Source organism: Rattus norvegicus, chromosome 2, assembly GCF_021556685.1.
Source record: "Rattus norvegicus strain SHRSP/BbbUtx chromosome 2, alternate assembly SHRSP_T2T, whole genome shotgun sequence".
In the NCBI taxonomy this organism is placed as follows: Eukaryota; Metazoa; Chordata; class Mammalia; order Rodentia; family Muridae; genus Rattus; species Rattus norvegicus.
The window spans coordinates 28,985,001-29,008,321 of record NC_141535.1 but is presented as its reverse complement, the minus strand read 5'-3'; the positions used below and the strand labels follow the sequence as shown (position 1 = coordinate 29,008,321).

The window sequence follows — 23,321 nt, the reverse complement described above, 5'->3', positions numbered from 1 at the left end:
TTTGTAGGAACTAAATTGCATTTACAAGACACAAAAGCACCTGCTTCTCCTCTTATCCAGAAACTTTTATTGGTGATGATTGTTTCAGCCACAACATTTTTATGAAAGACACCCAGATGTTTGAAGAGCTCCTAGGGGATCCATCAGGATTGCCCAGTGCTTTCTGATCAGTCCCCAAGTGAACGTGTCCTGTGTTGAGGACCACCACATTTGAGCAGTGAGCTCACAGGGTAGCTAAGGTACAGGGTGACTTGGGAATGCTGGGAGGTATGCTGACCCATACCATGACTCAGTACTGGCGTCGCCTCAGCGTTTTTGAGGTCATATTGATTTAGAAAGTGGCACGTGCCCTTGTTTTTGGGGACCTTTAAGTCATCAAAACAGCAGATCCAGGAGAGTGTGTGGTTCTACTATTTCACCTTGGAAACATCTGAAAGTCTTAGGAGAAGATATGTGATGCATACCCTCTGGGCCAGTGATGGGTGCTCAAGATTCACACCAGGCATTGTACACCTTCTCCTCGAGCAGACTGTGAAACACCAGAGACAGGCAACTTTAACACAGTAAGGATGGGTTTCCTCTGAATAAAGCAGGCTACAGAAGATGGTATTGTTTTCCCTAAAAATAGATGACAAGTCACAATAAGGGGGAGCATTTGGATTGTTTTATAGATCTCCGAGAATAGAGAAATTTTCAAAGAATTTACTAACATCCCACACTACCTCCTCAGATTCATTTAACCTTATTAGAGGTCTGTGCAGCATGGTGCACAAATGGAGAACCATCCATGCCAAAACAACTACCTTCGGGGGGAAAAAAAACAATGAAACAAAATCAGCTCAGTTATTGAATACTTAGAGCATTTTTTCTCTCTTTAACTCTGGCTCGTTGCAAACTAACAGGCAGTCTTAAATTTTTAGCCATGTCAGAGTACATTTATCTTGGTTCCAAGGTTCCCAACATATCCTGGCATGTAATTTTGCTTTCATGAAGTATGAGTTATATCGGTTCCATTCAGAGTGTCCAATATCCTGATAAAAACATTAATTAAGACTTGGAAAGTCAGACAAAGCTAGGGATTCTTTTTTGCCCTGAAAACTGATGCCATGGTTAAAGACATGGCCCAGTGGGTAAAGGCATTCGCCATGCATGCAACCATGAAGATCTGAGTTGGAATCCCCCAAAGCCATGTGAAAACTGACTGCATCGTGTGAGCTTGGAGGGAGGTGGGAGGTGGCAACAAGAGAATTGTGGAAACCTGCAAAAGATCCAACCCGTCATATGCAAGAGAAAACCAAGCAACCTAAAGAGTCTGTCTCAAATGAGGTAGAAATCAAGGACCAATACCTGGAGCTGTCTTCAAGCCTCCAAATGCACACTCATATTCATTCACACCAATGCACACACACATGCACATACACATGCATACACACACTGGGCTGATGCGATAGTACAGGGAAATATGTATGTTACAGAAAATAGATTCCACACAGCAAACAGAGAAGGCAATAGCATGAGATGATTTTGCAATAGAGATATTCTATTTTTCCACCAATGTCGTGTGTTGTAATGAGATCATTTAAAAAGCTGTTCAAACATTGTTGAAACAAAACTGAACCTAGTATGAGCTCCTCAAAAAGACAGACAGAGAGTTATGAGTCCTCTGTGGTTGGAACCAGACAGTTCCCACTGTCTGGTCCACCACATGCATGTCTCCTGTTTGAGGATTTGGTTGCTGAACTGGAACCTGGTTGCTGCCTGTGTGTGTGCTGATGTTAATGACCATGTATTCAACCACAATATTCACAGCCTAGAGAAAAGAAATAAATGCTTTAAACAAGGGACTTACTGCCAAGAAGTGCACTGTGGGGCTGGAGAATACTGTTCCGTGGCATGTTGCTTGCAAAGCATACACAAGACCCTGGGATTGATCCCTAACGCTAGAAAATCAAGGAAGGAAGGAAGGGAGAGAGGGAAAGAGAGGAAAAGGGGGAAGTTAAAGAAAGACATTCTGTGGCCCATTGTGATACGCATGAATATACATTTATAACACATATAATAATATATGTGCACCAAAATATATAATGCATACCGAAAATGTTTCTAGAAACAAAGGCTTCACAAAATGGACTTACGCCTTCCCTTATTGCTTGAGTCTCAATTAAATATTTTCATTTCTAGCAAATTTTCTGAGATGCTATATAGATTACTAAATTGATTTCACGGCTCATCGACTGAATACACTGACCTGAGCCTTCTGCTGTGTCCACCAGAGGATGACCACGGCATCATCGTGAGCAGGCTCGGATGCTTAGCGTAGGGCCGTGCTTTGGCCTCCCAGTTTACGAAGAGCATTATGCATTCTGTGGTTCGTTTGTTCAGGCCAATTTGCTATGAAATGACCTTTCCTCAAATTGCATTTGCGGGAGGCGTGACTAATGCTCCTTTATTGTATGTAAGACTCAACAATAAGTTGTTGTTACATGGACAGACACATTTTACTCTTTGACATGACGTCATTTAAAATGTCAACAGCCATTTACCTCATGGCAGCATAAAGGAAGGAGCACGCACCTTGAGGCTAGATCTCTAGGCGCTGGCTCTACGCCCTGGTTATATTGTTTCTATGTTTTTCTAAAACAATGTATTGAAGATAGTAATTGGAAGTAAAGATAAGTGAGGTGTTTTTGAGGCAATTAATCGAAAATTTAGGGCCAAGACTTATGAAATTATGATGAAATCTATGACTCACCTACTGGCATAGACAAAAATCTACATGGGTAGCCTCTCATTTGAGAGCCCTTTGCCTGAGTGGTCTACCCACTACTCACAACAGACTTTCAAGTCAGCCAGGGGCTCCTTCTAGGAGGCTGGAGAGATCACTCGGTGATTAAGAATGCTTAATCTAGAGGATCCAAGTTCAATTCAAAGCACCTACATTGTGTGAGCGGTTCACAACCACCTGCTAGCTGAGGAGCTCTGACACCCTCTCCTGGTCTCCGTGCAACGGGGACCCATATTCTTGTACACACACACACACACACACACACACACACACACACACACACACTAAAAAAATTTAAGTCAGAGGAATGAAACAAAAGATCTTACATAAAAACAACTACCTAATCTACTGGGATATACTTGATTGCGTCTGTTTGGCATCATTAGTGACTCTTAACCTTGTACTGGTTCAGCTACCCTATCTCCTGGAGAAAGGCTAGAACCAATCTAGGGGGTGAACTTGTCAGTTCTGTGTTTGCCGGCACATCGCACCACCAGTCTGGAAGACCCACTTCTGTGGGGTAGCAAGAGGGACAAAGATGGTGGACAGCCCCCTCGAGGTGTTTATTATGGCTGTGCCCAAAGTTCCCACAGTCACATGGGTGAGACACATCACAGGGCTTCTCTTTGTTTTAATGAGTCTGTTAAGGCACGCGTTAGAAGCCACCAGATTGTTGTACTTTTTAATAAATATGTCGACTCTCCAACGCTGAGCACAGACCCCCATCTGAATTGTAAGTGAAGCTGTAAACCACATGAGTGGGGTACCACTGCCACCTGCTGTCCACATAGCCTAATTGCAACCTCAAGTTTGGGTAAGGCAATACATCTGTGTTCACCGTGGACACATTTGTATATAGAACAATAGAAAAAAACATGTCGCTCACTAGGCCGGGGATGGGAGAGAATATGCACTGCTAGAATTTACTCTGCATTTGCCTCGCCTCACCTTAGCTGTCCCAGGCCCAGTCTCATGTGTCCTCTGCACTTCTTGACAGGATTGGAGGCGCCATTCCCACTGTGTTCTCCTACTTTGCTGAAGTCCTGGCCCGGGAGAAGCGCGGTGAGCACCTCAGTTGGCTCTGCATGTTCTGGATGATTGGCGGTATCTATGCTTCGGCCATGGCCTGGGCCATCATCCCCCACTATGGTAAGGGCCTTCGTTCTCTGTCTGTTTTCTCTCTGTCCTGAGCGCTGGCTCTGAGACAGTAATGTCCTCCCCAGGTGTCTGCCTTTCCTAACACTCAGGGGTTGGGAAGGTCTGTATAAAGTATGACTCTCACGTGGTCCTTTGGACATATGGATGACATAGGGGAACTCCTGTGCTATTCCTGCGTGGTGCTTTCGGTCACCCCACCACTGCCTTTCCTTTAGTAGGGACTCCTTCTGTCTAGCCCACCTCTGACACTGCGCACCTACATTCAGAGTCTGGTCTCATGGGTTGAGGCTTTGGTCCTACACAACTGTCCCAAGGCTTCAGATGCTAGCTGCAAGGCCTCCCGTGACTGACCAGCTAGAAGTCTGACCTTCCCCACACCCTTTCTTGGTTTCAATCGGTTTCTAGATTGGCTCACAGATCCTGGGGAAATGTCTACCTTAAATTCCGCAGTTTATTTTCAAGGATGTCACAGACGGTACAGGTAAGCTTCGGATGAAGACATACGGAGAGGGAAACTCCTGAAGCTTCCAGTTCATGGGCATGCTCTGTTACTAACCTAGTCTTCAGCCAGAGAACAGTGTGCATAATTATGGTGTGTCGTTCTGGTGACCAGTTCTAACCAGGAACCAACCAAAACTTACATCATCTAAACAAAGACATTCCTATCACCCAGATAATCCCAGAGGACGAGATCTGTGCCCTGGGCTGAGGACAAAACCTGCCTGTATTTGCTGTCAGGAATCACAGTATTATAGTCAATGTCAACATTTTGCTGTTTGAAGCTGTCACTGTCACTTACTTGCTATAGCTATTGATCGGGGGTTGAAGCCAGATTCCCACAACATTCAAGGAGACAAAGACCCTCCACAAGGTATTAGCCAGAGTGACCATGCCACCAACCACTAGCATTTATAGACAGGGGACTTCCCATCACTCTTGAGCTGTCACCCTTTCAGATACACAGGGTGTCCAGTTCTGGGTCAGCTCCTGCTGTCTTCAGACAGCTCAGCTGGAGCAGGAGCAAGAGTCCTGGCTCCTAGACTATGCTCTGCAACTCGTAAGCAACACTCCCTACCCAGACCCCCCAGAGCCTCTCATCAGTTTCTCCTCAGCACTTGGCTGTTTCTGCTTCTGGGAGCAGTAAAGAGGCCAGGTCCTGAGCACTGTCGGTCACAGAAAACGCAAGTTTCACATTGTCTCATCTAAAGTGATGTGCAGGAATCAGGAGAACCCAGGGGTCCAAGTCATTATAGAAGGAAAAGGAAGGAAAACCAACACTCCTCCCCCTCTCCCTTGTGTGTGTGCATGCATGTGTATGCATATGTGCATTGTGTGTGTGCATGCGTGTGTGCATATGTGCATTGTGTGTGTGCATATGTGCATTGTGTGTGTGAGTGCTTGTGTGTGTGCAGGCTGACATTTGAAAAGTAGAAATGCTGTATGAAGTAAAAGCTGGGGCTGTAACTCACTGGCAGAGTGTTTGTCTGGTATGTGCCAGGCCCTGGATCCAAATTCCAGCATTGAAAAACCAACCAACAAACAAAAACAAAACAACACACAGCCTGCTCTTGGTTCTTTCTAAAAATATGATCAACCAAAACAAACTCGGTGTTAAAAAAAACCCACTCCCTTATTTTCTACTCTCGTTTTCTTCTGCAAAGAGGACAGTTTCTCTCTTGATAAAGCATGATTACAGGTCCCATGGCAGCAGGTCCCATCAGACATGCACGTGGGTATTCTGAGGCACTATCTTTTGTTTCCCTGTATTGAGTACAAAACTTGTGCTGTCTCACTCTTCCCTTTATTTTTTTAAAGAATTTATTTTATGTATATGAGTACACTCTTGCTGCCTTCAGATACACCAGAAGAGCGTGTCAGATCCCATTACAGATGGCTGTGAGCCACCATGTGGTTGCTGGGAATTGAACTCAAGAAGAAGAGCAGTCAATGCTTTTAACCGCTGAGCCATCTCTCCAGGCCTCACTCTTCCCTTTGATGAACCTACAAAGTTATGTAAATGTCAAAATGGCATTTAACAAGGACACAAAATTGAGACATGGATTGTCTTGGTGTGTAGAGAGCTTCCCTTTGCTGAGCTGAGTACTGAAGTTATGGGTGGTGTGTTATCCCAAGTGGTGAGCTTTTCATCTTGAGATTACAGTTGATTCTGGTCCAGAGGTCCTTTTGTCTGTCCAGTTCCTCCATAAGAACTGTCTTCTGCCACCATCTAAGGAAGTAGAAATTTTTTCATTTCATCCGTGACCTCAGGACCTCAGGTTGTAGAACAGCATTGAGTCCAAGCACTTCTGCCTCTCAGCTCAGAATGACAAGGACACTTGAGATGTTACTTTGTGGGAACTAGAGGACAGACAAAAGGAGATGCAGACATTTCACAGTATCCAACCTTGTTCACCGTGGTTCTCAGCGCTACTGTGGGTCCACCCCCAAGGCAGTCTTTGTGGCAACTAAAATGAGGGACTTATGGCCAGCAAAATGACTCATTGGCTAACAAGCACGGCTTTTACAGAGGACCTGAGTTCAACTCCTAGCACCCACATCAGACAGTTCACAATTGCTTGTAACTCTGGCTCCAGGGGTACCCAACATCTCTGGCCTCTACAGGTCCTGGTGGTACTCACATGCATGTACCCTCACCACAAACAAACACACACACAGTTAAAAATAATAAAAATAAATCCTTTTTAACAAGGTACTCTCTGGGTGGGCAAAACTGTAGCCCCATTCATAATTTTTGCATAGGTAAGAGGGAGATAGCTCTCTCTTTCTCTGTCTTTCTGTCTCTGCCTCTCACTCACTCCTGATTCTCTCTTTCCTTCCCTCCCTACCTTACTAAGCCCTCTCTAAGCAAGCCTTTTCCTCTCATGATGCCTCCATTCCTTGGCTAAAGCCAAACCTCTCTGGAGACCCTTGGCTCCTTGTGATTCCCCTCCTGGCCCCTCTCTTCCCAACATATCACTCAGCATCTCATCTCCAGGGTGTGCTAAACCCCTTAGATTACCATCTGCAAGCGTCTGCAAGCGAATCAAATGATGGGTTCTATTCTCATGCTAGGGCTTCAGCCCCTCTGACTATCTCTAACCCTTCCCTTCTCGCGCCTGTGCATGGCCTGCACACTTTTTCCTTTGCCAGCCTTCAGTGGCTGGCATCCAGGAATAAGCACACATAAGCATTTTTCGTTTTAATATCAAACAGAGCAAACTAAGTCATCTATAACTAACCCATCTGTCAAAACAAATAATCCGTCCCTAACTGGAATGTCTAAAATCACCATGTGAATTTAACAAAATGAGATGTCTGGGGTTGACTTTAATTGCAATGTGGGTAGAAACAATGACCAGGATAGTAAATTGGTCATGGGATAGTAAAATCGAAGGACCCAACTTCCTAGAAATCTTTTCACAATCGTAAATGTAGCACTAACAACAAATTATCACAATCAAGTCCTGGCTGCCAATTAAAACCAACGGGGTGGGGTAGGGATTTTCTTTTAGACACCCTTGCTAGATTTACTGTTGGGGTCTTGCCTTTGAAAAGTTTTGTTTGCTTTTTAAAAACTAAAATTCAAGTCAGGCATTAGTGGCACATGCATGCCGCTTGTCCCAACACTTGGGAGAAAGAGGCAGGTGGATCTCTGTGTGTTCGAGGTCAGTGTAGCCTAGAGCAAGATCTAGAACAGCCAGGGCTACAAAAACAAATCAAGTCTCAGGGGAAAAAAAAATCAAAAGTTTCTATACTGAGGTGTCTGCAAGTGAGGTTGACGCCACAATGGCTTTCTCAGGGTGTCCCTCATAGAGTCCCTTAGCCACGTGCTTAAGAATTGTGCACATCTTTCTGCGGAAATTACACTTTTTCGTAAGCTTTTTCAGAAAGTTGTCTACTTCCCACAATCAAATTGTATCCTCTAGGGCGAGGACTCGGTGTTATTTTTATTCTTATCCTTTCCAGCATAAAGTATAAACAAAAAAATACAAATTATACATAGTTAATGTTTACAACCTAACTTCGTATTGTGCAACGGGGCTAATCCCGTAAAACCTCTTGTGACCTGAGTTAGATCCCTGGAACCCACATAGTGAAAGGGAAGAACTAACCCCACAAAGCTGTCCTCTGAACTCGTCATGGGCATCACACACATGCTCACACACACACACACACACACACACACACACGCACGCACGCACCACGCCCGCCATTCTGCTTTGTCCAGTTGACTCTGAAGCCCATGGAAACATGAGCAGATCTGTTGTTCCCCTTCCACCACTCCATTCTTTCTCATTGAGGAGATGTAGCCATGTAGGGGGAATTGATTTTCTCCAGCCAACAGGAGGGTTTGGTCTGTAGAGAAGGTGTGGAGAGTCGACCCCATGTTGCAACTATGTTTCAGTTGGTAAGTGCTTTCACACTTGCGGTTGGCTCACCACAGAAGGCTCTGTTGGGTGCCCTGAACCCAGATGCTTTTCTGTCTCCCCGCCCACAAGCCTCAGTAGGGATCCTAAGCCTGAAGTCATTGAGATACAGGCCATGGTGCCACACAGGCCTCTGAGGCAAAGCGCAACTTAAGTTTGCCCCGAGGATTCTGAAAGGATTCTTGAGCAGTGGGGTATAGCAGCAGAAAGAGGGTTTTGATAGCTTCATGGCCTGATGGGTTAAGACGAGTGCTAATGCTTGGGGCTAATACTGGATAACAGGAGCAGCCTAGGTTTGAACCAGTGTTGGGTAACAATGACACTCTTCTCTGCTCAGTCTTTGGTAAAGCTTTGCCGGGAGCCTAGGAGTTGCTAATCCCTGAAGGTTTCCAGCATAAACTCACTCACCTGTGATCCTAGCACTAAGCAGGGCTGAGACAGAAGGGTTACCGTAGAGCGAAGCCCTCTGGGCTACATAGTACATTTCAGCAGAGTTAGTCTGCACAATGAAGCCCTGCCTGAATCTCTATCTCTTCCCTTCTCCTTCCCTCCACTCTCTCCTCCCCTACCCGTCCCTTCTCTTGAGTCAACGAGGTCTCAAGAAGCAACAGGCTTTGCTGTGTCCTCAAGCATCTCCCTTACTCTCCACCTGCACTCAGCTGCTGGGCTGCCTGAGTCACTCCTGGTGGCTGAAGCATTGTCCCCTACAAGGAGTAGGGGAGGAGACAACAAAGCCAGGGAGTATGTCCCAGCCCCCAGCACTAGATGCCCATGACAGTCACACTAGGGTGTAGCTATCCTGGACGCCTCTTCTCAAAAGCTGACCCCAGCTGGCTACCAGCACATAAAGGAGCAGGCCAGGTTTTCCTCTGCTTCAGAAGTTGTATGGGCATAATTGTCTAGATCAGTAGGCTACATGATGATTGGATGTATCGTGTGTTTGTTGATATTGTCCGTGATGTTCATATTGCTTCTCTCTTTCTACCACATGAATTCTGAGACTCAAACCCCAGGGTCAACAGCAAGCACCTTTACCCACTACGCCATCTCCCCAGCCCTATGTTGACAGCGCCTGTGACGCACACAGTGGCAAACAGGAGTTTGCAGGTGGCTCTTGTGAACCCAGAAGAGGCTAGGCCCTGTGTGCGCCTAGTTTTATCCTCTTGAGGCATTTCTCTTTTGAGGTATTACCTTTGTTTATTTATTCGTGCACACACATGTAATAGCATGTGCATGCACGCATAGTAATGTGCATGTATCAAGCACAGACAATGACAGGAGTCCTTTCTCCACCATGTGGGTCATGGGGATGGAAACCAGGTCAACAGGCATCTGTACCAGCTGAGCCCCTTGAGACACCCGTTGTCCGTGATGGCTGTACCACACATATCCTAACACGGTGTTCAAGAGTTTCCTTCCCCACCCCCCATCCCCAGTAGCACTCCTTGTCTGTCTTAGGACAGCAGTTTTAACTGAGGTGATGGTCTCCCGGCGAATGTGGGTGGAGACGAGCAGTACTTTTGAAAGCAGACACAGTTCAGATGGAAGATTCCTCCCCACACGCCCCTTCTCCCTCTCGGCACACTCTCCTGTAATGAGAACTCATCAGCGTTTAATGGAAACCCAATTACCTTCAGGGGGGAAATGGAAGCTGGGCTGAATCATCACCTCGGTCCTCCCTGCTGGGCCTTCAGTGAGGCAGGGACAAGGGAGATGATGCTGCATTGCAGTGCTGTCCACTCTGTGACACTCCCTTGCCACTGTGCCTTCTTGGAAACTGTGCCTCGGATGGCCTGTTCTCTACGCCATAGGCATCCCAGGGAGGAGCAAGGATGCTTAGTCAACTAAGGGAGAGGATTTTTGGCACGAAGGGCTTTGGTCCTAAAAGCTCATTCACAGTGCTCAGCACCCGATAGCCAGCCCCACAGACTGTTTCTGCCTCACCCTTCACTGCAAGCAGCATGTCTGTATGGCCCAAGTCCACCCACTGCACCACCACCCCATTTCATCCATAAAGACGGTGGCCTGGAAAATGCACATCTCCCCAATGATGTCCAAATTGCCCTGTCCTTGGATGAGACCTACAAGTCTCTCTCTTACTGAGGAGGAAAGGAGAGGAGACCGTAGCTGGCTAGGGAAGGGATAAAGAAGCTTCTCTTTGGTCACAGAAGAAAGGAATTGTAACCAATAACACATCTGTGTATCACTGCCCCCTTGAGCTCTTAAGCCTCTCAGTTGCCCCTGGCCACTGCCAGTCAGCATTCCAATGAGGAGTTGGAAATTGGTAACCATGGCAACTCCAGTAAATATGCAGTCATGGAAAGTGGCAACCACCTCCAGGTCTTTTTGTGGAGGTCCCAGCTATTTGGATGCTGAGGCAGGAGGATTTCAAGTTTATGATTTCACTGGGCTACAGAGTGATTCAAGGCCAGCCTGGGCAACTTAATGAGACCCTATTTCAAGAACTTTTAAGTAAAAAGTGGGGAGCTCGATAAAGCTCAGGGATAGAGTTCCTCCCAGCTATGAGCAAAGCCCTGGGTCCCATTTTCAGCACCACAGGGAAGCAGGCAAAGTGGCAGCTTGATTGGCTGTGGGACTCCCTCCTCTCTACCTGAGATAAGCAGGACATCTGTATCGTGTGCACAGAAACTACAAGGAAAGGGCAAGAACAAGCCAACACACGGTTGCCCAGAGGATAGGAGGGAGGGGAGAAAGAAGAACCTAACAGTTAAGACAAAGGAAGAGAATCAGGAGACCTTAACACAGTAGAACCCCAGTGGCCTGAAACGCAGGTAAGTCACACTCTCCACTCATGTTCACGGGGCACCTTAAAGAAAGGGTGTAAGCCTTGGTGATTTTCTGATATTTGTGTGAGGACCTGTGTGCTCATGTGCCGCCATCGCTGCTTGTCAGCACTCCTGCCCACAGTTAGGTGGGGTCTCCAGGATAATGCTTGTACACGCAAAGGTGGACTAACCACGAGTTACAACTAGCAGGAAGAGAACTGGAATATATCGGAATACCTACACATAGATATATGGGTACCTCGTAGGTGATCAATAAGGCTGGAGAACCAGGTTCAGAAAACAGCAGGAGACAGGAGAACACGCCCTAAGTGGCCAACATGATCCATCAGAAAACTAAAAGTGTTCTGAGGCCAAAGGGAAAGGCAGTTTAAGAAAAGGCGTCACAAACTCCGCAATCTGAACACCCAGGGTCACAAGCATCCTTTTTACTGGCTTAATTGTTCATTAGTCATGGCGGAGGGGGTTGTTCCCTTTGTGAGGTATAAGCCTCCGAGGAGCACTTGCTTCAGTATAGCTATCACCGGAGGATTCCATTGTGGATAAATTACCTTGTATTTGCTTCAGGTAAGATGCTTCCTACCTACTGATGTGCCAGTTACTATTCGAAGGGTGGGTATCGTTAGAGTAAACAAGGATTTTGTTTGTCAGTTTAGATACTAGACGTTCAAGATCCCAGCCAGTGTATTTCAGACTTATTTGGTTCTCAGATCGTAGGTGACTAGACCCCTAAGTCTTCTTCAAAGTAAATGTCAACATGAACCAACCGACAGACTAGAGCCCCCAAGAATCCTGGAGAATTTGACCTCCAGTAGGAAAAAGTGGGCATTTCCTTCTGTTGTGAATAATGAGAGTTGTTGATGTTGGGTTTTGCCTTAAGGATAAGTATTTCCTTTTGTAGAATGAAATTTTCTTTTAAGAAATGAACAGCGGGCTGGAGAGATGGCTCAGGGGTTAAGAGCACTGGTTGCTCTTTCAGAGGTCCTGAGTTCAATTCCCAATAACCACATGGTGGCTCACAGCCATCTATAATGGGATCTAGTGCCCTCTTCTGGCCTGCAGGTGAACATGCATATAAAGCACTCATACATAAAATGCATAAATAAATCTTTATAAAAGAGAAATAAGCAACAATACTAAGTGCTGGTGACAACACAGGAGAATTCCATCTTTCACACAGTACAAAAGGGCAAGCAGGTTAGCACTTTCACTGTGGAAAATACAATGCCAGCTTTTAATAAACCACAAGAAAGCCTAACATATAACCCAGAAACTGCCTTCCTGGCATTTCCCTTAGAGAAATAAAACATTAGGTGGGTGCAAAAATGTTTATATGATTATTTACAACACCTTAATTTGTAATAGCCTAGTCAGAAACATCTAAAAGAGTCCACAGTGCATACACTGCTATTCTATAATACAAGGAAACAAATAACTGATGTGATAGCTTATGTTTCTCAAGGTCTATACCAAAAGGCTTGTTTATATGACATTCTAGAAATGGGAACATAGAGGTCAAAAGGACCCAAAATAGGGTGTGACTGTAAAGAGGTCACGTGAGGGCAATCTTCACAGGGCATATTTTAGTGTCTAGATTTCTGAAGTAATTATATAAATCTACACATGTTAAAAAATTATGTAGGGCTGTGTATATCCGGCCCTTTGCACCAGTAGGCTCCATGCCTGCAGAATCAACCAATCCTAGACTAGAAGTACTCAGAAAAGACTGAATCCGTACAGATGGTTTTTCTTGGTATTATTGCCAAGCAATATGACATAACAACTAGTTGCATGGTATTTGCGGCATGGTACGTAGTTAAAATAGCCTAGATGGTTTAAAGTTCTCAGATGTGTGTAGGTCATGTGCAAAAGTTAGGCCATCTTTAAGCAAGGAATTTGAGCATCTGTAGATTTGAGTGTCCACGGGGTCCTGGAAATCATCCTCCACAGATGCAAAGTGATGCTGAATTATGTCGTCTGTCCTGTCTGATGCTGCATCCTCAAGTTGTGCAAGTTTAGCCACTGTGGGAATTCAGATGAAGGTTATGTGTGATTTCACAAATAGCTTTATGTGAATCTACAATTGTTCAAGATTAAAAAAGAGTACTGCTAAATATGTATAACTAAATATATCTGTTATGCCATATTTTTACATTTATTTTTTATTCTAATGATCTTCAGGGTAAAGTCAATCAAGTTATAACAACCCTTTTTGTTTTAATAGACAATCTATGGCATGGAAATGTTTCCCAACATGAACAGTGGAAGGTTAAAAATGATTGAAGAGGCCTTCCCAAAAAAATGAGACAGAGGATATGTGGACACTGTACTAACAAGGACTATATCTGGCTGATGGCACCTGTCCCCTTGTTCAAGTAATGCTGTCATAGCCCCCATGCCAAGCCTTCTAAGGTCTAATCTTCGTTTTCTATAAGAAAACCTAGCTACCTGCAGGAGTCTTTATTATTTCAAAAATCATACCAAAGAGTTTATAAGAAACAGAGGTTGTCGTACCATAGCATCCGGTGTAGGAAATCCTCTCCGGACTGGTGTTTTCCTTCAAAAGCATCCTGAGGGCTTCTTAGTCCCCTTCACACAGTGTGAGAATGAAGAACTCCTTTGTCCTTCCATTAGAACTCTGACCACACTCCTTACCAGGCCAAGGAATCCAGCTTTAGCCAGCTTCTGATTCCAGGCTACACGCCAGCCTTTCTTAGTCCGCTCAGCCTCCTGTTTTATAAAATGCTACAGACTCAGAGGCTTGTACCACAAATTCTCTGCCAAGTTATGAAGGCTGGAAGTCTAAGACTGAGGTCCCAAGAAGGCTGGTTCTGAGGAAAGCTGTCTTTCTGACGTACAGACTTCCTGCTGCGTGGCATAAGTGAGCAAGATCTCTCTTCCTCTTCTTATAAAACCACACTCCTGTCTGACCAGCGCTCCATCCTTAAACCCTCTGTGGGCCGTAAGGGCCCTATCTTCAGATATAGTCATATTACAGCACAGTGTTTAAGCTATACATTTGGGGAAACACAATTGGACCCATAACAATATTGACCATGATCTTAGCAAAAGAAAAAAAAAAAGGAAGGGGGTTGAGCCCTCCAGACATTAGAAAACAATTCTGTCTTCTGAAGATACTGGGCAACAGTGGGTTTTTCCTAATATGTATTGCTCTTCAGCACAAACTGCAGAAACTAACTTGATAATTCCCTTCCCAAGGCCTTGCTGTAATTGCATGGCCCCTTGAACTTCCTGCCCCCTTTCTGTCCGTATTTCCAGATTTTGGAGAAGACAAAATACATACGTGAGGTTCGGTCAGAACTCTCTGAGAAGCACTGTGCTAAAAACACCCTTGCCTGGCTGAGTTCCTCGTTAACCTATTAGATCCCGCAGCCAAGGCTTATAATTAGCATCGTGTTTGAGTCCTGGTAACTAACTGCTCTGCTTCTAAGAGCACTTCCACCTGGAGGGACGGGATGAGCCATCCCGTTCCAAAATGCCCCTTTGTGTGCATTTTTCTTCCATGTGTGTGATAGGATCCCCGAAGCTTTAATTACTTTTAGCTATCCAAGGTTGTTAAGGTTAAAAGTTGTAGAATTACTCATCTTGGAGGTAGTGCATAATATTCTCCCATTTATACAACTTAAGCCCAACCTCATTTTTTCCACAGAGCCTACCAGCAGGAGGTACGGGTGCTAAGTGAGTTGCTCTCTTACAGTCTGACTTGGTGAGGATGTTGCGTGAAGCTGTTAAAATCAAGGCACCTTAGTTTTGCTTCTAGAGGGTATTAAGACGATCCAAGATCTTAGCAAATGTGCCTCACAAGTACTGTTCGTTATTCCCCTGTGACTGACTGCCTGAGATGCACAGTTAGCTGCACAGAATAGCATCTTATTAGGAGAAGTTTTTAAATGGGACAGCATTGTTCAAGTTTGGAAGGTACGTCCTTCTAAATCCTTAGGAATTGTCTGGTCTTTTCTGAAACGCCTCAGCACTGGTCCCTTGAGGACAGATTGAATTGCATTTCTCACTTACTCTTCATTCTTCTACCCAACCTTCAACGCTTCTCCAGATATGCAGTCCATCTTGCTATAGAGTGTGTAAGAAACATCAGGAGTTGCTTAAGGTTCCAATGACACATTTTCAGAGATGACAATAAGTAGTTGAGAAGTGGCAGGGTTCAGGCTCCAAAATCTGGCAAAAATCGAAGGAGACAAAATATCACAAGAGGAGAATACGGTCAAAGCATGAAATGTCCCTTTTAGATCTTAAACAATGCTCTTGTGAAATTGTTTAATAGGAGAAGGGGTTGAATGTTAAACCATGTGTGTATTCATTCCTTGCTTGGTCTTCTCAGTGATTAGTAGAGAATCTTAATGACATGACTTGCATGAGTTTGCAAGTTGGTTAGGGGCCATGGAATGAACACACACACACACACACATGCACACATGCACATGCACATTTATACATATATAACACATATAATATCTGTATGATCTGTTTTTAAATTATCTGTTACCCAATGGCGCCAAACAGATGCATCAACAGTTAAGAGTGCACACTGTTCTTGCTAAGGTCAATCCTCACGTTGAAGAGGCTCACAACTGCCTATAGCTCTAGTTCTCGGGCATCTAATGTCTTCTTCTGGCCTCATGAACACTTGCACTCATGTGCACAGACCCACACATAGCCACATTTATGCACAAAATGTCAAAAATAAATCTTCAAGTTACCCAATGAAGAAGTGGATTCTCAACTGTCTCCCTTGCCAATAGTGGGACTCGGTCTTGAGTTATTTGATAAAAATGTACCTGTATACTTGGGTCTGAAAATATTTATTGAGTGGTGCCTTTGTGCCTGGCTGGAGTCTAGAAGCCAGCAGAGATTCTAGGCTAAGAGCAGCATTCAGGGAAACATCTCATATGGGGTAACAGAGAAGAGTCAAGGCCTTGATGTTCATCCTCCCTGTTGTACCCAGTGGCTACCTATCACTCCTTCATCCAGTATTTTGATGAACTTAGGAAATAGAGCTTGCTGGAGCCATCTTGGATCTTCTGTTCTTTACCTTAGAAATGGTGTTACTAAGTGGAGGCAGGTTCACATCAACTATAGGTCACATAAGAGTTGGGGGAATAGGGAAGGAAGAGGGGGTGAATTGTGAGGGGTCAGAGGAGTCCTGGCTTCACTTTGCTCAACAGTTTAAGACAAAGATGGCCAACTTTGAGATGCTTGAAACTACACAAGTGGCATAAACAATGGCGATGACACGAGAGACCATGATAATGGCCCCTGGTGGCCTGTGAAGATTTTCAGAAGCCTTATCTTATGTCGCTGAGAAAAGTCAAATTGCATGGCCATGTGCTGGGTACTAGCCAGGCAGAAGACAGCAGCAGAGAGCAAGTGACAGAGCCAGCCCCTCACTTGGACCATTCCCCCCCTCTGTCTCTGCTATGTACGGTTTATACTCAAGGCAAGTGATACAGCTTCTGTCTCCACAAGAACAGAAACAAAGATCGTGGGAGGTGCACGCCCCCATAGAACTCCAAGGGTGTCTCAATGGAACCAAAGAGAAGGAGCTGTGAACCCAAGGCCTTGCTGGGGTTTTTGTCTTGCCTTTCTATGCCCAATGCACACATACCTCTGCCTTGGATTTTTCTTTATATCCTCAATAAAAGACAAATATGACTTTAGTCCTCTAAGCAATTGCTAGACTCTAAAGCCAGAAGTCAAGTTTTCTTGTGACTTCCTCTACATTGAATATAAGGTCTGATCTAGTCTGGCCTCAATCTTTTGTTGAATTGACTCATATGGTTACCCCATCATCAAAACCCTTTGTACATATAGGTCAAAGGCAGTTGCCCCAGTTCACTCATTTAATCAAACTTGTGCTATGAGCAGAGTTTTGCCCTGTGAGTCACTGTGCTTAGGAATGGGTTCCCACCCTGGGTTTGTGAGAAATGGGGCTTGGAGTGAAAGCAGGTCGGAAAGATGTCAGTTCTATCAAGAGCAACTCCCTAGTTTAACTCATCATGCATCTGGGGTCATGTCCCATCATGCACCTGGGGTCTTGTCATGGCTAAGCTGTTGCTGTGGTTTGGTCATTGAACGTGATCTCAAACTCCTAGGTGTGTTTCTCATTTTGGTGACCTTTGCTCTATGTAGTGTGCAGGGCATTCTTGGGTACTCTTGCAACAGAGGGATGTCCCTTCTCCAGTCAGATCACATGCCCTTGGACATTTCTAGAGAAAAAGCCTCTTGATGTTTGAATGCCATGGTTTGAATGGCCCTGAGATGTCCTGAAAGATATTCGGGTGATCAGACAAATTGTTCATAGATTACAGCAAAGGAACTGCACAGCAGGGAGATTCCATGAAGTCTAAGGGACTTCACCTTAGACTGTCACCCATGTTGCCTGTCACCCATGGTGGGAGAGCCAGTCTCAAGACAACAACAAAAAAGTGAAAGAAAACATGAAGAGATTTGGGGGCTGAATTAAGATTTTTTTTCTAAAGTACATGGAGGACTTTTCTGTGGTGTACTCATTCAAGAGAAATATCTGATGTTACTTATAAAAATATAGATCATGCTAATCAAATGCATTCTGCCCCTCAAATATGCCCAGAGGAATGCACATATAGACCCATGAGGCCATAGAAGGATATATTCATAGTAAGAGTGTTTGTGGAAAAAATAATTAGCAACCCAGCTGTCCATCACTAGGGTAATGGGTATGTAAAAGGTGTGGAATCCAGTGTCGGTTAAGAACAGGTATGGCAGCAGGGTCCGAAGCATGAAACACTGAGTAGCTTGAAAGGAATAGAAAAAGAACACGGAGTCCAGAGCATGCTGCTCTTACGTTAAGACTCTCGGCCACTTTGCAAGGAGGTATTCAAATTCGAATCTATGACTAAAGACACCTCATCTGCAGGGAGGGTGTTGGGGAGGGGAGGGGTGGATGCTGATACGAAAGATAAATGATGAACCTTATTTACACAGTGCCGTGCAAAAATGTAGGGGAAGATGCAGCCCTCTGTACCTGGGGTTAAGGAGAAAACCAGCTCCAAGGGTTCCTGCAGCATTCACATTGCCTAAGCATACGCTATGTGAATGACAGAAATGCAGAAGCACGTGAGACCCTGACTGAGCCTGTACATCTTCCCCCCCATCTACATTCCTGCAGCCGTGGGGCCTCCAAGCCGCATTCACTGAGAAATCTCCACCCTCTCCTTAACATAGCATTCTGCGGCCTGATATTAAATCCCATATAAAAAGTTGTGGAATGGGTTAGGAGCTCGCTGAATTTTCTTGCCAGGTGCAGGAATCTGTAGTTAATTAGCAGCCATGAACACCGGATAGTCACTTCCAAAGTCACCAAGTACCTGCATGCAATCAGCTGTGAAATAGGTTTCTGAAGCTCATCTGTCCCATCTAAGTAACACTGTACCACTTGACAAATAATGTGGAATAAGTGGTTTGTTAAGGAGCTGAATTTAATCATTCCACAATGTGAACATCATATATATATTATATATACATATGTATGTATCCATATATACATATATGTATATGGGTATATATATCTATATGTATAGATATATATGGATATCAAAATGTTATGGACAGACACACTCTATCAGGAACTGGATTTCATCCCCAGAATGAAAAAGATATAGGCATACCCTCCCCCGGACACACACACACACACACACACACACACACACACGGGGGTCGGGGGGGGAAGAGACCCACAGACACACAGACACAGACTTAGAGACACAGACAGAGAGAGACAGAGACAGAGAGAGATCACCACTCCCCCTAAATATCTTATATAGCATTGTCAGTTTTTCAAAGACACCGATATTAATACAGCCGTGGTTTCTTCTGATCTTAGGAAGTATTTTTTTTAATGTTTTCATGTTACAACAATGAAGCTACATTAATTCATGGCACAGAACCAAGCTCTGCTAGAGAGGTCTCAGTATACGTTATTCTCTTAAGTAAATTCTTATTTCTTTAGGGTAGAGTGCACTCTTATCATCCAGGGTGCATATGGGCATATTGCTGGGTTTTTATGACTATGACGTACTATTCAATAGATATTTAAATGCAATAGAACCTATAATTTAGAAGTACCCCTGCTATGATCTAAAACCGCCTAGCCACAGCAATTTAATATTTGTCCTTTCTACTTCAACAAAATTAAGCGTATGTATCAAACATTCACACTGAGTAATGCAGCCATTATCACTCTGCGTGTTTCCGAGGAAAATCATGACTCACATGAACACCTCCACATAACCTGCCACTTAGCGGTTCAAGGCTTGCCATAATGGTTTTATACAAAAGATCTAGAGAACACGCAGAGGAAAGGGGTTAGTCAGAGCCTAGAGTTTGCTCAGAGTCAGACGTCTTGTGCCTTTCCTGCTGTGATTTGTGAACAGAGCCCTGCACTGAGAGAACGCTCCTCCCATTTGCAGGCTTGCCCTGTGGTAGAGTAGAGACCGGATCAGCAGATCTCATCCTGACTCAGGCTTCATCTGATTGGTCGCCCTCTGCACCCTGCCACTGCCTTGAGAAACCTGCTTTCTTGCCGCCTAAGTGCATCATAAATCATGGTTTCCTCTTAAGGAAAAGCTATTGATTTGCTCGTCTGTGTCCCCTTTTCCCTCTGGCGCACAATTTAGTGGGAAATTGCAGCTTCCTTTATGCAGTATGTTATAGCCAATTAGAAGGGCGGACTGTGCTTCCCTGGTATACAAAGAGAGGTGGCCCGGGTGAGGGATTTCACACCACTTGTCCTGCGGAGAATGTAACCAACGGATAATAGCTTGAGCGGCTGCACATGCTAGCCAGACCTGATCAGAATTATTCACTGCCTTTCCTGAGGCAGGGGCAGCCAATCAGTATAGACAGAAAAACCAACAAAGTCAAAGGCAATGTATTTCTGTTCCGCTATGTACTTAAAGCCAGTGAGCATTCAGATTTTTCCATATTTACTGATTTAACCTTTGAAACTAAAATTAAGCTACGAGGCTCATATGCCCCAAAAATGTTTGTTTAAGCCCTTTTTGTACCAATTAATCCTCTAACCCTCCTTACTATTTAGTTCACAATGTTTTCAGGCCCCACAGTCACAGCTCCAGTCTCCTCCTAATATGACTGGATTAGAAATAGGTTTACTAGCCATGACCTCACTACTCGCTGTTAAATCAGACCCGCAGTCCACTGAGGCGGCAACAAAATACTTTGTAACACAAGCAACTGCCTCAGTAATTTCTCTCCATCTTATTTAAGCTATAAACAACGTAAGTGTGATTTGTTTTAATTGTTATTATTCCACAAAGACAAGACAAAAGGAGACTATACATAGAGAAATGGACAAAAGGTTAAGAAAATAGAGATAAAATTTAGTTATTTAAAAGACACAACGCCAAGGAATAAGTAAGTATCCTTAGAGAATGTGAAGGTGTCCCTGCAGTGGGATAAACAGGCTGCATAGACTGTCTTTGCTGTTATCATATAGAAGAGACATGATATACTTTGCTCGCCAAAGCTTTCTGTATAATGGTGATGAGAGAAAACAAACGCTCTAGAGCTTGGACATCTGTGATCTGATGGTGAATATATTTATGGGGAGATGTTAAACTTTTGAAGAAAACTGAAAACCTTAAATCAATACGCACAACCAAATGCAAGCCGTACTGAAAGGTGAAGAGCGTTTAGAGGGGGCTTTCGCTCAGGAAGAAGCCTGTCCTTCGAGTGCACTGTGCAACTTACACCGAAAACCTCAGACTGTCAGTTTTATTAAGCATTTGCATAATGGAAATAGTTATTAAGGTAAAAGTACACAAATATAATAAAATAATGAGTCTGATGATATATTTTAAGATCCCACAAAAATTACCACCTCTTTATAAATCTACATTTGTTTCCCTTTCATTTAGCTTCAGACACACAGAACCCAGGACGGTTCCTCTTGTGCCTCCCTTCCGCATTCAGCCTGTGTGAAGCAGAAGAATTAATATTTTAAAAGACAAAATGTTATTCTCTAGAAGCTAGAGCTCATTGCTGCTCTTCAGCAAAGGAGCCCGCTTAAAGGGACAAAGCCCTTGCCTCATCCAGCGAGGCTCGATTCCTAGAACGAAATGAGACCACGCATGTCCGTAGCAGTCTCATGACTCCCCATCCTCACGCCTCGGCCTCCCAAGTTATAATTCCACATCTCTACCACCACGCCCTGCTCCAAGGTCCTTTAACACAGCTTCTTAATTATTCAGCAGAACCGGCTCTATAAATGTGTTCGTGGCCCTAAAAAAAAAAGTCCAATACCTCATTTAGATCATAATGAAAAGGATCAGTTTTCCCTGCTTTCCTCCTCATCCTCAAGAAGGGGATCGCTCTCCTCTTAGGCTTGCTTCTTCTACGTTTGCCTCAGTGTTTAAACAAATTATGTCGGGCCAGCCAGCAAGATGGCTCACCAGAGAAAGACGCTCAAATAAACATGGCCCTCTGACTTTAATCCTCAAGATCCGTACAAAGGTGGAAAAGAGAACTGACTCTGCAAGGTTGACCTCTGACCTTCATACATGTGCTGCGGTAAGCATGCCCACCTCACACACTACATACATGAACATGCATGTGCACATGCATTCTCTCGTGCACACACAGCGCCACACTAATAGTAAAGTAAATAAGAGGTTTCTGCAAATATGCGATCCCTCCTTTGATATGTGTCAGTCCCATGTGGTCTTGTTCTGTACATTGAAAACAGAACTTGAGAAGTAGTGCTCTTATACTGTACACTCCAAGATACTTTTTGTTCTCGGTGGTTACATCCACAGTGTTGGGGAGAGGAGTGGGAAACACAATCAGATTGTGTATTATTCTGAGTATTTTAATATGTTTACTTCTGACATTCCTGAAGTTGGCAATTGTGTTTTCAGTTATCCGAGTTTCTCTGTCCAGATCACAGATTCTTTCCATAGCCCGAGCCTGCCAGTGTCATTGGCAACACAATGAAATCTCTCAGGTGACCTGTCTTAGAACAACATACCAAAGACATTTCTCCTGGAATTCCAAGACTTTTTTTTATGGTTCTGCTACATGTCTGTCACCCTAAATGGACATCTTATTCCTGGAGCGGCCAAAGCTTTGATTTATGCTCCTGTGGGTGGAGGGCAATCTCTGACAATTTCCTTTGAAGGTGTGCACTGCCTGTGCCTTTAACAGACCCTGTGCGAAGGTGATTGTCTTGCTAGGTACAGAAGTAAAAGTCCAAATCACCTGGCTTCAGAATAGTTAGAGATAATACACTATTATCACCTAGATAACTTACCCCAGCTTCGTTTTCTTTGTTGTACACCTCAGATGCTCAATAAAATGCCACTGACCTGTGCCTAAGCTCCTAACAGGTCTCTCCAGTCCACTTTTGTTCCCTATAGTCCTTCTCAACAAGGAAACCAAGGGGATCATGTGAAGCTGTAGGTCTGCCTTGTGCTTCAGGCCCTTCACCCCCAATGTCTCCTAATTACACTTGGCAGTGAACATTGAGTTCACTTGCATTGACCCCGCTTGATCTGGTCCATGCTGACCTTGCGTCGGTCATTTTCACATTCATGTGGTGACACAGCCTTTATTCTGCAGTTGGCATACCAAGCTCATTCCCCTCTGAAGTGTTCTCGGACATCCCCAACAAGGGCCTTCTGTGTTCCTTGAAGAGGCCATTCCTAACCACCCTATCTAAAGCAACAAATGTGTGCCCTTCCCATCCATGCCCCTGTCCCTTACATTGACTTATAATATGCATTCAGGGTGTATCCAGTTAGGACCTTTGTCTCATTTAGTTATGTGACCCTTGAACATAAAATGGAGTCCGGAGTGATGGGCTTCTGAAAAATGTCTGTGGAATTAACATCAATCAAAAACCTTGTCCACGTGCAGTCTAAATCATTTGAAGCCCATTAAGGAAAATGTCAAACAGAACTTACAAATGACCTATTTTCTGCGGCCAAAGAGCCGGAATCCAGACCAGCATTATCCAAAGGGAATGTGTGCAAGACACAAAATATAGCTTACAGTTTCCTAATCGCTGTGGTAAAAATAAAAAGTATACCAAAAAGACAGTTCAGCTGATAAACACAC

At 44.3% G+C, this 23,321-nt stretch overlaps 1 protein-coding gene and 1 long non-coding RNA gene across 2 annotated transcripts in view; one reads left to right on the top strand and one right to left on the bottom strand.

The window, feature by feature from the left end:
• The window catches only part of LOC147996000 (uncharacterized), a 44,443-nt gene extending 30,702 nt beyond the window's left edge, over positions 1–13,741 (bottom strand). Inside the window, exon 1 of the long non-coding RNA XR_015673779.1 lies at positions 13,689–13,741. This is a non-coding gene — a long non-coding RNA (uncharacterized LOC147996000). The remainder of the gene's footprint in view (positions 1–13,688) is intronic.
• Positions 1–23,321, top strand: part of Sv2c (synaptic vesicle glycoprotein 2c) — a 192,516-nt gene that overhangs the window by 104,784 nt on the left and 64,411 nt on the right. The window contains 1 exon segment of the mRNA NM_031593.2: positions 3,783–3,934. Coding sequence (NP_113781.1) covers positions 3,783–3,934 — 152 coding nt within the window.